The sequence below is a fragment of the Megalobrama amblycephala genome, linkage group LG15 (assembly GCF_018812025.1).
Source record: "Megalobrama amblycephala isolate DHTTF-2021 linkage group LG15, ASM1881202v1, whole genome shotgun sequence".
In the NCBI taxonomy this organism is placed as follows: domain Eukaryota; kingdom Metazoa; phylum Chordata; class Actinopteri; order Cypriniformes; family Xenocyprididae; genus Megalobrama; species Megalobrama amblycephala.
Genome location: NC_063058.1, coordinates 6,103,979 through 6,120,496, shown reverse-complemented (window position 1 = coordinate 6,120,496; position 16,518 = coordinate 6,103,979). Strand labels below are relative to the sequence as shown.

Below are 16,518 nucleotides of genomic sequence, written 5' to 3'. Positions count from 1 at the left end.
AAAAAAATCGTTCCATCGATGCATCACGATTCTCTCTCCAACGATTCTGGGTCGATTCTGAGCTTAGTTTTTATTCAGATGCACGAAACAATTTAGAAACACGGTATTCTGCTTGCTTCCAATTCCTCACACATACAACACACAAACTTTCCGTAAAATCTTTCAAAAAGTTCGGAAAGGCTGTTTTCATTTTCAAATGCTTACGCACAGTTTGTTTGTGAAGAGTGCTCGCGCATGGGGCTGTGCGCGACTCTGTGCAATGGCCTTTTCAGACAGGACGCGGAATACACTGTGCTGGCCACTGGGTTCATCGTAGCCCTTCAGATACAAAGCGATTTACGCTACGCTGGCCAGAGTAAAGTAGGCGGGGTTTTCAAAACTTTTAGTGGGAGTTCTATACATCTAGTCATTTGATGCCCCGTTTCTATTGGACGCGGGGGTAATCGTCACAAGTTGAACTATTTTGAACTTTGACCGTGGCGTGCGCACAAGCTCGCCAATGGTGCGCTCAAGCCAAAACCACTGGAAGGCAAGCCTGCAACCTTTAGCCAAAAAAGCGTAAGGGCTAATGCTAACGCTCCGCCTCTGGTGCTACGCAGGGAAGGAGACCAGAGGCCTTTTTTTGAATGGATGTCAATGGATGAGAGGCTCACTATGCTGATTAAACAGCTTTTGTGGGGAAATAGCTAATCATTTAATTAATCGACGGCCTGTTTGCTAATCTTCAGCATGTAGATTTTAGTTTGATACTTTTTTTTTTTTTTTTTTTTTTTTTTTAAGAGAATGCAGAGAATGTTGCGATGCAATGTTGCTGATGTCACCGCCATTATACGTTGAGAGGTGCCGCACGTGATTAAGTTAGCCGTTACGCTTTCTCCAATGGTAAGAGATAAAGACCCTCTCATCTCCCTATAATACACAATCTCTGCTCAAGCCTTGTTTACACTGCATGCGTCTGCGGGGCGTCACGGCTCTGGCGAGGTTTTGTTCCGTCCTCTAGGCGGTGCCAACTGAGCATTTTAGGAGTGAAGCGACAGGATTCGCGAGACCACGTTGTTTTTCTCGAATTTTTGTGTTCTAACATGAGTAAGTTAAATGTTTGTTTTGTCCAGTTTAATTCTGTTTATTGTTGATTTTATGCTATCCCACATGAGTCTGCACTTGGTGTTTATTTTGAAATTGACCGGTTTTTGATGTTTTATTTTGTATTACTTAGCGGCTTTGATGCGGCGTCCGTCAAAAATTGGCGAGGCGCCTATCTTTAGCGAAGCGGCGCGGTGAGCTGCTTCTGATTCTGAAAAGTGCCGCGGCGCGTCTGGTGTACACCGCATTGACCAGTGGCCGCGAATCAGCTCCGGTAGCCGCGTTGCAGCCTGCAGTGTAAACAAGGCTTCAGCCTCCGCTGCGCGTGCGCTTTGGTCGACGCAGCAACCAATGGCGCAAAGCCATTGAAATAAATGGGTTTCATAGCGCAGTGGTGCCGCTGTCGCGTCCTGTGTGAAAGGGCCTTGAGTGGTTTAATTTTCTTGCGTCTCAAAATGATTTTATGACGCAGAATTAATGTAAACACGAAACGGACAGGATAAACCGCATTACTTTTTAAAAGAGATCTGTGCCTGAATGCATCTCCCCATGTCTATACAACAGTAAAGATGAGAGAAAAATCACTCACAGCTCTTGAATGGAAGACGTTCAGATAATCTTATACTGAAAGCTCTCTTTGTTTATTGATTGTAATATGTTTCTTTGCTCGTTTTTATTACTAGTTGCTTGTATGTTTTGAAGTTATATTTGTTTAAAATTCTTAAAGGGTTAGTTCACCCAAAAATGAAAATTCTGTCATATTACTCACCCTCATGCCGTTCCACACCCGTAAGACCTTCGTTAATCTTCAGAACACAAATTAAGTTATTTTTGTTGAAATCCGATGGCTCAGTGAGGCCTCCATAACCAGCAATGGCATTTCCTCTCTCAAGATCCACTGGCCACACCCTAGGACCCACCGGTGGGTCCACGGGGGGGTCATGATATTATTTTTTAAAAATCTATAAACTGTGATGCACAAAACTAGTCATACATGGTATTTTTTGAAAGCGTAGAACCTCTGCTTTCTTGCAAGTCCCATGATATTTGCATTAATTTTACATAAAAGAAAATAATAAGGTCTAAATTCGTTCTTCCGCAAAAACGCCCCCTTGAGAAAATCAGATGAATAATGTTCATATTTCATATTTCTAGCACACAAACTCACCAAACCTAGACAAGTCATACATCAAATGAAAGCTCTCACTCTCAGGAATGTTACTGTGTACTTTATTTCACAGATCTTATACATTATAGTGACATAACAAAGAATAATTTTCAAAAGAATCACGAAAACTGAAATGACTCCTGTGAACAAGCAAACTTATGCATCATTTCTGCACTGATAACTACATCTGTGCTCACATACTAGCCTAAAATATCCTATATCAGCTTTTACTTTAGGTTGTTTTCTTCAAAATGAGACCATTCTCGTGTGTCTGTGAGCATGCATGGCTAAACGCCACTATAATATGTCTCAGATGCGCAGATCAAAACACGCGATGCAGCGTAAAACATTTATGACCAGTATTTGACTCTCTTTGATTTCTGTCGACTTGCAATGATGTCATCACGCAGTGCGTCCTATGTCATGAAAGCTGACGACCCCCCCCCCCTCTCCATAGACACATCGATCAAGCTTCTAGACCATTCAGAGCCCGAGTTTTTCCTTTCCAAAGTTGAGGAGGTGGGACTAAAGAACACGAATCGCGTGCGCGCCATCAAACGGGATTTGATTGGAAGTTGGTTTGTGATTTTGGATGGCGTTTTTAGCGAATTATTGCGTGCTTTTATTATCTTGCACTTGTGTTAAACTTCTGAGAGTTTTCTGTAAAATAAGACCATTTTTATCAATTTATTCCAAAGTATGTGGGTAGGGCTGTCTTTTAAGTTCAGGTATGCCTACTGGTTTCAGAAATCAAAAATGGTGACTGTAAAAGTACACTTGGAGAGTCTAACGCCTCCTTTCGATTAAAGCTAAAAAACTTTTGCTTAGAAGATGTTATCAAAAAAATTCTTTTTTTCTCCTGTTTATTGCCACCTAGTGGAATCAAAAGAGATTGTCTGAAGCGACATAGACCAAACATGTCCTAAATTACAGACTCTTAAATAAAAACTTAATAAAAAAAATAATAAAAATCTGACTTTTTGTTAGTGTTTATCACAGTATTGTAAACATATAAAATCCAAAATATGCAATATTTTACCCATGTTTTAAAATGTAGAGAGTTTTCTGTAAAATGAGACCATTTTTATCTATTTATTCCAAAGTATGCGAGTAGGGCTCTCTTTTAAATTCTGGTATGCCTAATTCTGTAAAAAATTCAAAATATGCTGCAGAGCTGAAGAGGTTTTAAGGTACTAAAAACATATTTAAATCAGTTCATGTGAGTACAGTGGTTCAATATTAATATTATAAAGTGGTGTGCCAAAAAACAAAACAAAATAACGACTTATTTAGTGATGGTCGATTTCAAAATACTACTTCAGGAAGCTTTGCAGCGTTATGAATCAGCATATCGAATCATGATTCGGATCGCGTGTCAAACCACCAAACTGCTGAAATCATGTGACTTTGGCACTCTGAACCACTGATTCGACACTCTGATTCATTATGCTCCGTAATAAATGACAGAATTTTCATTTTTGAGTGAACTAACCCTTTAATATACAATTGTTTTAATAAATTTTTTTCAATTTGTAATTATTTTAAAAAGTATTTATAATTATTTAAGAATAGGTAAACGTAAGGATTTTAAGATTTTCAAGTCGAAAATTAATCTAATTAATTAATAATAATAATAAAGTAGATAAAGAATCGTTTTGGAATCGGATCGTGAGGTGACTAAAGATTCCCACCCCTATAGCGACTGAACACCTAATATGCATGTCACCATTTTTCCAAATTCGTGTTTTTGTAGTTTACACGGAGATGATAATGGTAGTTTTCAAAAACTTGCACTTTGAATCCCGTTTTCAGGCCCCAAACATGAATGGCCAAAACGCATAGGCCAAATTTGTATTTTTTTAGTTGAAAACGATGTCGTGTAAACAGCCCCTTAGTTGAATCCCTCTTCTCCCCCACCCCTTTCTTTTTTTGCTATGTTTAGCTGTTTCATTTGCATTTAATGAAAATTAAAACTCACCGGCATTATTTGGTAATGTTACACCGCTCAATGTCTTGAGTTGAAGAGAGAAATTTCTCCCTGAATTAGCAAACCTGCTAACGTTGCAGCTACTGTATACAAACTACACTAATACATGCTTGCATTCTTAGGTTTTAGGAGTGTGTGTGTGTGTGTGTTTACCTTGGCATATGCTGTCAAGTAGGATGGTTCGACATAATTTTTCAGTCCTTGAATGGTGTTCCTATCAACAAATCAAACTTGGGAACTGCTGGAATTTGCGATTGATAATGCTAGCAATCAATAAGATCATGAATGGAGTTATCTTTGTTTTACAGGAATGTTGCCAAGCTATAAAGGTCTCAGGTTACTTCAAAGAAACATAAAGTATAATGCTTTACCAAATCAGTTTGTACCAAAATCTGTTAATCTCACCTGGAAAATGTAGAAATGCATTTGTACAAAATTCATCTAGAATTACATGAACAGGATACTAAAGCTGGTTGTGAAATTAGATCCAAATGTTTCTTTAAATGTCAGGCCAGAAGACCTTTGAGCCAAGTACAATTTCGCAATTCATCAGTAAATGCATCCAGTTATGTTTATGTTGTTAAAAGCACATATTAAATTCTGTCACACATATTATTTTATTTTAAAGTTTCCGTTTGTTTCCATGTAAGTTTCTTGAGATGAAAGATGGACTTTTTGTGAACTTCTGTGTAGTGTTACATACAGTAATACAATGATATAATTCACCTCTAGTGACACCACTCTACAGCACGTTTAGACATGCCTAAATATACAACATATGCACTGGTTAAGGGGCGTGATTAATTTCTATGTGCAGTAAAGCATAAACCTGAAGATTTACAAGATTCACACACTCATCAAACCAGCTGAGCACAATAGACGGGTTATAATCTCACAGGCGCCTTTCTAGATCTCCTGATAGCATTGGCTGCTTCACTCCTGTGTGTTGTGTAGAAATGGAGGAAATTGTAGAAGGCTGCCTGGACTTTCTATACGATCTACTCGTGGTAATATGTGTTGGGCAACTGCTTCTGCGTGTTGCTCAAGGCCGGCCAGTGAGGTGGTTGGTGCTGCTTGTGGTTTCCGGAGTGATGTTGAGCTGTTTGGTCCATTCAAGTGTTCTTAAAGTGGGGCTTGTGAGTGTGCTGTGTAGTGTGATCTACTATGTAGGGAGAGAAGAGGTCATGTTGCCTACCCTGGACAAGGCGGTACTGATCACAGGTAAGACACCATCCTGTTTGCTCTTAAATTCTGTTTATGTACATTTGTATATATTCTGAAGGTCAGCATATATTAATGTATTCACAGCATAGTGTAGTAGGGTATCTCTTATGAAACCCTTCCAGAACAAGGTCATATTTCACCTCCAAATCAAATGTTAGAAATAAGAAACTAAAACTTGCACTAAGAAATGAAGACTGTTTTTAGGACCATTGTGATTTTTTTGCATTGTGACAGTTTTTTTTTTTTATGACAGTTAAGCACATTTCCTCCCAAATTCCCATTAATGTAATAAAACAATACAGTAAAATAAATAATTCTCATTCTCATAATGCATCTAGATTTACTTTTGGGTACTTTTTGGGTAATTTACTCTTGTTTTCATTACTATAATTTGAGAAGAAAATCAGTTTATTTTTAATTTAATTTTAAAAACATCTATACATTAGTATTTGTTGCACTCCATTTATGCTGATAATAAAAAAAATAAATGATACTGTAATACATTAATTAATTATATATATATATATATACGTGTGTGTCTGTGTAATAATAATGAATTTAGGGGTAAATTTGGGATGAAATGTGAACATTTAACCCAGTAGGAAACATTTTTTTCTCTGTTGTCCTAGTGAACTTTGCTCTTTGAACTTAACTTAACTTCACTGGTTCCCATAAGACCATAAATCACTGCTGCATTCTTGTGATGTCACTTTACATAGATCAAAATGATAAAAAAACATGAATTGCTGCACGATTATGTGGCAGCTAACCACTATTACCCACATTGCAATGAAATGTTGGAATGGTGGTGTGATTGTGTAAGGAATTGAGATTGTGTATGTTGCACAGGTTGTGATTCGGGTTTTGGTCATGATCTGGCCAGGTTTTTGGACAGTGCTGGGATGAGGGTGTTTGCGGGGGTTCTGGATGAACTCAGTCCTGGAGCTCTGAAGCTGAAGAAAGCTGCATCTCCAAACCTCACCGTCCTACAGTTAGACATCACCAACAGCAGCCAGATCACACAGGCACATCAGTATATCAAGAGCCAAACAGGCAAAGCAGGTAAGAACAGGACTGCTAAACATGGTGTCGACATCTGATCTTATTGGTGGTATTTTATAAAGCAAGCATCCTTATTACTAATACTCATGATCACTTGAGATTTGGGCCAGTAAGCAGACACTTAGAACAGGGGTTCTCAACTCGGGCCCTCAAAGTCCACTTTCCTGCAGAGTTTAGCTCTAACCCTAATCAAACACACCTGACCATAGACTGCAAAGTAGATGGACAATGCATCTCCACTTACTTGCACTGTAGAACAATTAAGCCAAAATACCCAAGTAACCTTCATTTCCGATTATGTCTTTTAGAGGCTGAGTCTACGCAGTAGTGGAGCTGTGGTATTATGCTTCATTCACATGGGGCATCGGCATCAACACTTGGCTGGTGTCATGGTCAAGCCAATCACATTACTTTTCAGTGTCACATGAATGCAATTGGCTAGCGTCTGCACTAGGGTATTTGCATAAGGCGTGATGCTTGCATTGGTGTTTGAAAAATTTTCAACTTCTGCCATGAGCAACGCAACAAACCACAATTCATTTTGGCAATGCATTACTACATCACCGATTCAAAGTAAATGAGAAGCGTTAACGTTGATGCCCCGTGTGAATGCACCAATAAAGTCCCACCCACATTCCCACTCCCACAGACTCAATCATGACATTACACCCCGTTTTTATAGCATCAAAAAAACAAAAATTAAAACCTAACTTACTGGTAAAATGAACACTTGAACATTTGTCTACGTAATAAGAACTACCTAAAATGACAGAAACTATCTTTGGATTCAAATGTTAAAATTTTTAAGTGTAATTGGATTGCTTAGTTTGGCTTGTGTCCCATCAGCCAGCCACCAGGGAGCCATATAAATGCTTCAGCTTCACTTTTCAGGACTTGTGTGGCACATTTGCATTTGACCAATCTAAACAAGGTCTTCAGGATTACTAGAATGTTTCAGGCAGGTAAGTTTGATTGGAGCAGGGTTGGAGCTAAACTCTGCAGAAAAGTGTGCCTCGAGGGCCAGAGTTGAGAAACCCTGACCTAGAACACCACAGCCACCACATAGCAACCATTCAGAATACCCTTGAACAGGGGTGGGCAGCTCTGGTCCTCAAGATCAATTTCCTGCTGAGTTTATAGTGCGTTCCTTTTGTCTTTGGATGTGGGAAAGTCCTAGTCCCCAGTTGGAACTTTTAACTGGAACACTCCCTCAAGTTGGATTTTTGGCTGAGAAACTGGGGGAAGTGCAACAATCCCAACTTCAGAATCCATTATGGCTTCTCAGCACAATAAAGGTTTGCCTGGATGCGTCCATCATGGTTTTCTACTCCATGTACTGGGATGCGGTCGACTCAGGTGTAACATCATTCCCAACTCCAACATCGCTCCTTCGAGGTAAATGGAACACAGCATTAGCTCTAGCTGTAATCAAACACACCTTAACAAGCTAATCACAGTCTTCAGGATTACTAGAGTTTGATCAGGGTTGGAGCTAAAAAGTGCGTTCACGCCATGTCACAATTACCATAACAATTCTGAACTATAAAAAGCCTTCACATGCTTGTAGAACTTGTAATTACGTGTAAACTGGTAATTTTCTGAGAGTTATGACTTGTACCACCTGACCACTGCAGATTTAAGGTGTGTTCGACTTGAAGAGGTGCTGTGCAGACCGATCGGTGTGTGACATCATAGTACTGCGAGAGTGATTCGAAAGCATACAGAGCTTTATGCTTTATTTATGGCAGAACGCAGCAAAACTCTACAGGAAAGTGGATCTCGATGGCCAGAATTGCCCAGCCCTGCCTTAGAAACTACATAGCAACCACTCAGAAGTTAGAACATCCAAAAAAACACCAAAAGCACCTTAGCAGCAGCACAGCAACCACCTAAAACACCCAGCAACCACTTAGCAATATCCTAGCAACCATCTAGAATATTATAACAATCCCACAGCACCCAGCCAGAACACTCACTTGGAAACTGACTACTTGGCAACATCCTAGCAATATCCAACTGTCCAGAACACTCTAGCTATCATATACTGTAGCAGCTTCCTAGAACACCCTAGTAACCGCTTAGCAATGCCATAGCAGCCAACCAGAAGACCTTAGTAACCACCAGCAACATCTTAGCAACAATCAAGAACACCCTAGAAACCACATAGCATCTATCCAGAACACATACTTAGCATCTTCATAGGAACACTCAAGCAACAGCATAGCATAGACACAGAAAACCATATGCAACCACTTAGCAACATCCTAGCAATCACCCAGAACAACCTAGTAACCACTTAACAACCTAAAATCACCTAGAACATCATATTAACTGCATAGCCACCCAGAACATCTTAAAAACTGAACACCCCCCCCCCCCCCAGAACACCCAAGCGACATTTTAGCAACATCCTTGCAACTACCCAAAACGACCACTTTGCTAAATTCTAGAAACTATCCAGAACACCCTAACAACCACTTAGCAACAACCTAGAAATCACGTAGAACACACTGGTGACCACTTAATAACACCAAAAACACCTTAGTGACTGCAAAGCAACCCCCTAGAGCACTTTAGAAACCACATAGTAGTTCCCAAAATATCCGCATTGCAACATGCTTCAAACCACTCAAGTTAGCGACCACATAGCAATTCCCTGGTGACCTCTCACATCTCGCTAGCATAGTTAGCAAGTTTTACTAACACTTACAAAGAAATGTTACTGTTTAAAGTTTAGTGTATAGAGATAAGTGTGTTATTTTTCATTACTTGTTTCTTGTGGGCAGGACTCTGGGCACTAGTGAACAATGCAGGAGTGCTGGGATACGTGTGTGATGGAGAAATTCTGCCAATTAAAATGTATAAAAAATGCTTAGATGTGAATTTCATTGGTAGTGTGGAGATAACACAAGTCTTTCTGCCTCTGATACGACAATCAAAAGGAAGAATAATCAGCGTATCCAGTTTGGGAGGTAAACTTGAATTATTTTTGGAATACTAACTCAAGTTACTCAGCAGTCTCTCACAAAACATATAGCATAAACCAATTAAAGGTGTCTAAAATACTAATTAGCTGCAACAGCTTTGAAAACAATCACATCATTGGTTTCCTTCAGGAGAAGTTCCACTTCCTGGGTTTGCAGGCTATGGTGCATCTAAGGCAGCGATGATCATGTACAATGGAACGATCAGACAAGAACTCTCACGCTGGGGAGTCAGAGTCATCATCATTCAACCTGGAGCTTTCAAAACAAGTGAGAACTAAGGCCCCTTCACACCAGGAGCCATAATTACAAAGACTATAATGATATTAGAGTCCACACCAATGATCAATCACATTCTGTTTATTATAAGTGATATTTATGTCATCTGTTGGTTTAAATGCATGTACTGGAGGCAAATGGATTCTGATTGGCTGTCAAGTGTTTTTGATCATTCATAAGATGGAAGAAAATTGTCCTAAAATGAATTCCAACCATATTGTTAATCTGTGTCATTATCATTATATACGTGGTGTGGACTTCACTATTCTTGAAGAATTAGAAAATTAAAACTATAGTTATAGCTACTGTTAAAGTTATTGTCTATGGTGTGAACAGCCCTTAAATGGATAGTTCACAATGAAAATTATCCCATGATTTACTCACCCACAAGCCATTCTAGGTGTATATGACTATCTTCTTTCAGACGAACACAATCAGATATATATTTAAAAATATCCTTAGTCATAGGGGCTCTTCTAGACTCCAGCTTCCCACACTGAGAGAAGCTGAGCCTCGCATCATGGTGTGATCGAATCGCACTTTTCAGTGTGCCCACTCCCACATCTCCTTATCCTCTCGAGCCGAGGTGAAGGAAGAAGCGGAGCCACCAGCCTGAGCAGTGAAGATCAGCGCCCCTCATCTGCTGCGAGTGGCGGGTCTAACATCGAATTAAATTTGATGTCTCTGGCAGCTTCTGAGTGTGGTGAGTGGGCAAACTCCGGTGATGACTCCGTCCCTCCGCTGCTTAAAGAGACTGATGATGTGCGGCCCCATGTGGACTCAGAGCTCATATGAGTCATCAATAAACCTGATGGCGGCAGCTTCCTCAGTAGTTCCACTTGGCCTGCTCCATATGCGACCACTTCAGCATTGGTTAAAAGGTCGTGTCCCACCTCATTTGTGGCAAATGGGCCAACACTCTCTCAGGGTGACCCACCGCTGTGTCAAGGCCTTGGTTCCTTGGAAGTCTTCCCACCTTTATCAGAACGGGATAATGCAGGTCTTTGTTTCCAGATGGAAAGTGGTCATGACAGATGCCTCCAAGATGGGTTGGGATGCTCTATGTGATGGAAGAATAGCTTTCGACTCATGTGTGACTCCCTTGATGAATTAGCACATTAACCGTCTAGAGATGTTGGCGGTAATCTTGGCCTTCAATGAGTTCTGGACAGAACTCAGAGGTCATCATGTCCTGGTCTGCTCTGACAACAGGACGGTGGTTGCCTTCATAAACAACCAAGGTATCAGGTCTTGCCCTCTTCACAGACTGGCAAGTTGTCTTCTCCTATGGGCACAGAAGAACCTCAGCTCATTGATGTTGGTTCACGTGCCAGGCTCCTTGAATGTAGGAGTGGACATGCTTTCACGTGGTGGACTGCCGCCGGGGGAATGGAGACTCTGGCCAGTTTCGGCAATCAGAGCAGCTTTAGAGGACACACTAAAGGGCTGCTGGTTTGGCTTACAAGTCCGTCGACTTGTGCCCCTTAGGATTGAGGGCCCACTCCACTAGAGGTATGGCCTCCTCTTGTGCTTGGTCTATCAGAGTCTCTATTGCAGATATCTTTGCGGTGGCTGGCTGGTCTTCGCCATCCACTTTCATCAGATTTTACAACCTGGACATCCCTGCTCTTCAAGCAAAGGTGTTGTCAGTCTAAAAATAATTACGTATTATGTAGCACGCTCCGACTGCGGTCTGAAACTCTCTTTATACAGCTGATCGAGGGGCTCTCGAATCAAGCACTTTCAAGTTGTCAGCTCACAGAGAAACTTTGATTCTGTACCTCCTTTGTTTTTTAGATGTTACTCTGAGGGGTTCAACAGATTTTTGACATTTATTGATATATATAAAAACCACTTCACAAAACAAATGATCTTATAAACCTATTTTATTTTCCCCACAAGTGCTTATATACATGTGCCACAAAGTCAATGAATAAAATGGAAAGCAAACTTTGTCTCTTTTAAATGAGTCAATGAGATGAAGTAAACTTAGCGTTTGAATGTCCAGTCTTTTGATGAGTTGAAGAGATGAAGATGAAATGAGCTTTAAATCCACAAGGTTATTTGAGTGCGATGCAATGTTTGAAATTCTATAATCCACATGAGAGAAATAACTGCAGTCAACGTCGTTTGTTGAGTCATCCACAGCACCGTGTAAGTTAAGGCCATGTGCTGTAGCTTCGCTACCAGCTTGAGTTAAACTAGGATTCGAGGTCTCTAATAACCAATAAGTGCTCTCACAAGGAACACAATGATAAGGCACACGTGACATTAAAAACTCCTTTCTAGAAAGAAAGCAAATAGCCAACATCAGTAACCTTATTTCACAAACACAACATCAGGAATAAAGTCAATCCATACTCACAGTTGAGCAGAAACTCAAAGAGTTCTAAACAAAGGACTTTAGATGAGCAAGAAGGTAGCACGAGTTCAAACCATGAAGCTTCCCTCTACTAAACAAACAAACTTACTTCTTCTTCGAGGTTTTACAGCTGGCATCCAATTTGTCGCATTAGTGCCATCTACTGAATTAAATTCCTTTTACACTATATTCTCTTTTCCAATCCAGTTTCTTTTAAAAAAAACCTTTTAAGTATTTCCTGCCTTTTTGTTTCTCTGCACATTCTAAAATACTTTTAACATTTCCCTCTACCCGTCCTAAACTCTGTAACTGGGTCATCATTTCTTGTCTTTCTTGAATAAACCTCCCACAAGATATTAAAACATGCTCAACTGTCTCACACTCCTGACACTGGGTGCACACTCCTGTTGGGTGTTGCCCCGTAATACATAGAGTGCCATTAAAGTTTCTATGCCCCATTCTTATTCTGCTTAAAATGGCTTGTTCTCTCCTACTCATACCATTATCTCTTGATACACCCACTTTGTTTTGTATAGAATATAAATGCCTCCCTTTTGTTTCATTATGCCACTGCTGTTGGCACCACTTTTTCTACAATCCACTCTACTGCTTCCAAAATGGCAACTAACTCTACAGCATACACACTTAAATAAGCAGATGTTATTTTACTAATATCCAACTAACTTACTCTATGGTGCCCAAGCTTATATGTCCGGTTACTTCCAGGCACTAGCGCCCTCAAGCTGCTCCTTGTGGTACTACAAGTGATTTCCCAAATACACACTAAGAAATCAACAAGAATAAGGTAGCTAAAATACAATACTAAAACAGGTAACCGTTTATCCGTTACACGTCATGACGTAGTGTAGAACATGACATGTCATGGCATTGTGTATTACTTAATGGAAGTTAACACTTTTTGGACATACGTCAAATGCATATGAATGTCGCACCAGAAGCTTGTTATTTTACTTTATAAAGTTTTAAATAAGGATATTTGTCTTACACAAATGCATTGATTCCCTTCAGAAGGCCTTTATTAACCCCCTAGAGTCATATGGATTAATTTTTTTAAGGATGGGTGCTTTTTTTTTTTTTTTTGTCTTCAAAATTTGGGCTGCCATTCTTAATCATTATAAACCTCGGGGGCTTAGGATATTTTTATATTTTTTGTGTTCGTCTAAAAGAAGATAGTAATATTCACCTAGGATGGCTTGAGGGTGAGTAAATCATTGAATAATTTTCATTTTTGGGTAAACTATCCCTTTAAGTTCCTCATAAGCATCAGCAAAACTGACACAATGCGAGTGAACCGTATTGAAAGGGAATGCTATGGTTACTCACATAACCCTGGTTCCCTGACACAATGGGAACAAACAATGCGTAGCTTGTCATGTCACTACACTGCCCAGTAAGTCATGCTAAGTGCTCCTCAGTCGAAAGATTCTGACTGATGGTGTTTCTGTACAGGTGCTGGTCATATAATTAGAATATCATCAAAAAGTTTTATTTCACTAATTCCATTCAAAAAGTGAAATGTGTATATTATAGTCATTCATTACACACAGACTGATATATTTCAAATCTTTATTTCTTTTAATTTTGATGATTATAACTGACAACTAAGGAAAATCCCAAATTCAGTATCTCAGAAAATTTGAATATTGTGAAAAGGTTCAATATTGAAGACACCTGGTGCCACACTCTAATCAGCTAAATAACTTAAAACATAAAACTTTAAATGGACTCTCAGTCTCGTTCTGTAGGCTACACAATCATGGGGAAGACTGCTGACTTGACAGTTGTCCAAAAGACGACCATTGACACCTTGCACAAGGAGGGCAAGACACAAAAAGGTCATTGCAAAAGAGGCTGGCTGTTCACAGAGCTCTGTGTCCAAGCACATTAATAGAGAGGCGAAGAGAAGGAAAAGATGTGGTAGAAAAAAGTGTACAAGCAATAGGGATAACTGCACCCTGGAGAGGATTGTGAAACAAAACCCATTCAAAAATGTGGGGGAGATTCACAAAGAGTGGACTGCAGCTGGAGTCAGTACTTCAAGAACCACTACACACAGATGTATGCAAGACATGAGTTTCAGCTGTCGCATTCCTTGTGTCAAGCCACTCTTGAACAACAGACAGCGTCAGAAGCGTCTCGCCTGGGCTAAAGACAAAAAGGACTGGACTGCTGCTGAGTGGTCCAAAGTTATGTTCCCTGATGAAAGTAAATTTTGCATTTCCTTTGGAAATCAGGGTCCCAGAGTCTGGAGGAAGAGAGGAGAGGCACACAATCCATGTTGCTTGAGGTCCAGTGTAAAGTTTCTACAGTCAGTGATGGTTTGGGGTGCCATGTCATCTGCTGGTGTTGGTCCACTGTGTTTTCTGAGGTCCAAGGTCAACGCAGCCATATACCAGGAAGTTTTAGAGCACTTCATGCTTCCTACTGCTGACCAACTTTGTGGAGATGCAGATTTCATTTTCCAACAGGACTTGGCACCTGCACACAGTGCCAAAGCTACCAGTACCTGGTTTAAGGACCATGGTATCCCTGTTCTTAACTGGCCAGCAAACTCGCCTGACCTTAACCCCATAGAAAATCTATGGGGTATTGTGAAGAGGAAGATGCGATATGCCAGACCCAACAATGCAGAAGATCTGAAGGCCACTATCAGAGCAACCTGGGCTCTCATAACACCTGAGCAGTGCCACAGACTGATCGACTCCATGCCACGCCGCATTGCTGCAGTAATTCAGGCAAAAGGAGCCCAAACTAAGTATTGAGTGTTGTACATGCTCATACTTTTCATGTTCATATTTTTCAGTTGGCCAAGATTTCTAAAAATCCTTTCTTTGTATTGGTCTTAAGTAATATTCTAATTTTCTGAGATACTGAATTTGGGATTTTCCTTAGTTGTCAGTTATAATCATCAAAATGAAAAGAAATAAACATTTGAAATATATCAGTCTGTGTGTAATGAATGAATATAATATAGTTTCACTTTTTGAATCGAATTCTTAAATAAATAAATCAACTTTTTGATGATATTCTAATTATATGACCAGCACCTGTATTACTTTTATAGGCAGTCACCCCACCCTTTCTGGCGGGCTGAAACACCATTTGTCTGTGCAGATGCACAATCAACCCAATGAACCAATCAGACTTCAGGATTCAGAGAAAACAGGAGTTTTCCTCATAAGCATCAGCATAACTGATGCAATGCTTGTTCCCATTATCTCAAGGAACCAGGGTTACATCAGTAACCATAGCGTTTTCTTAACGGAAATAGAATGTTAGTTTTTGGTTTGTAAAACGTTATTCTAACATTCCCAGAACGTTCCCTTACCCTCTTTACTCTGATATCATTACCCCATATCATTACACCTAAACACTTTTTATATAAAACCATTATGAGTACAACCTCCATCTAAGTAGGTGAAATTGGGTTTTTGTAGAGTCCTTATGCGAATGGTGTACACTCTGTATGCACCTTTAAATGAATAGTTTTCTGTCATTATTTATTCACCTTCAATGCTATTTTTGTATTCCTGGAGAAATTTTTGGAGTGAAATATGACCCACTTATATTGACAGGTTTTGTAAGCAGTTTTAACAACTAATTTTGTCATCTACACTCAGATATTTTTGGCAGCAGAGAGCAGTGGAATTGTGCTCAGGAGGACATCCTCAGTGGTTTGTCTCAGGAAGTGATGATGTCTTACGGAGAAGAATACATCTGCTCAATGCAGCAGCGGCTTGTCAACATGTCTTCAGCATCAAGCTCGGACACAGGGCTGTTTCTGGAGGATTTAAAGCATGCAATACTGTCCCCGAGACCAAAACACTTCTATTACCCAGGGGCCGCAGCATGGGCTCTTCCCTTGCTCTACAGACACTGTCCCACCTCACTGTCTGACAGAATCCTCACACGAATCTTTATGACTGGTGACGCCCAACCAGCAGAACTTAGAGTTCTGGAATTGTGATTCTGTTTGGTGATACACTTCACATTTACATACCTCATTTATGTAAACAATTTAGGCAAGCAAATACTACAGCACCAGAGGTCATTTTTAAAGTCTAGCATGGAGGTGTGAAAAATTGTTTTAACGAATTTTTGCAAGTGAAATCCAGTCATTTCAGTAGGTATTCAAGAAATCATGAAAATCCAAGCAAAATCCAGTCATTCCGACAGGTATCCAAGTCATCACGTGAGGGCGAAATTTTCCAACACAGATTTCACAATGGGTACAATTTGGTCACTTGGATTCTCCATGTTGCTCAACAGAAAGCTGCTAGGTTTGAAAATAACTACAATTGTTATACTATTGAAAACGGACCTTTTTTGCCTGTGAAAGTTTGCCAAA

The 16,518-nt window shown here is 39.9% G+C and overlaps 1 protein-coding gene and 1 long non-coding RNA gene across 2 annotated transcripts; one reads left to right on the top strand and one right to left on the bottom strand.

Annotated features, from left to right (window-relative positions):
* Positions 1-5,068: 5,068 nt before the first annotated feature.
* Positions 5,069-16,466, top strand: hsd17b2 (hydroxysteroid (17-beta) dehydrogenase 2). The gene is made up of 5 exons (XM_048158706.1): positions 5,069-5,459; positions 6,312-6,524; positions 9,311-9,496; positions 9,641-9,778; positions 15,791-16,466. Exons 1-5 carry the CDS (start codon positions 5,195-5,197, stop codon positions 16,135-16,137), a joined length of 1,149 nt encoding a protein of 382 aa, XP_048014663.1. The 5' UTR covers positions 5,069-5,194; the 3' UTR covers positions 16,138-16,466.
* On the bottom strand, positions 9,853-13,708 carry LOC125247420. The gene is made up of 2 exons (XR_007180078.1): positions 12,153-13,708; positions 9,853-12,072 (listed from the first exon to the last, which is right to left on the bottom strand). It is a non-coding gene; the product is annotated as an uncharacterized LOC125247420 (long non-coding RNA).
* Positions 16,467-16,518: the final 52 nt, after the last annotated feature.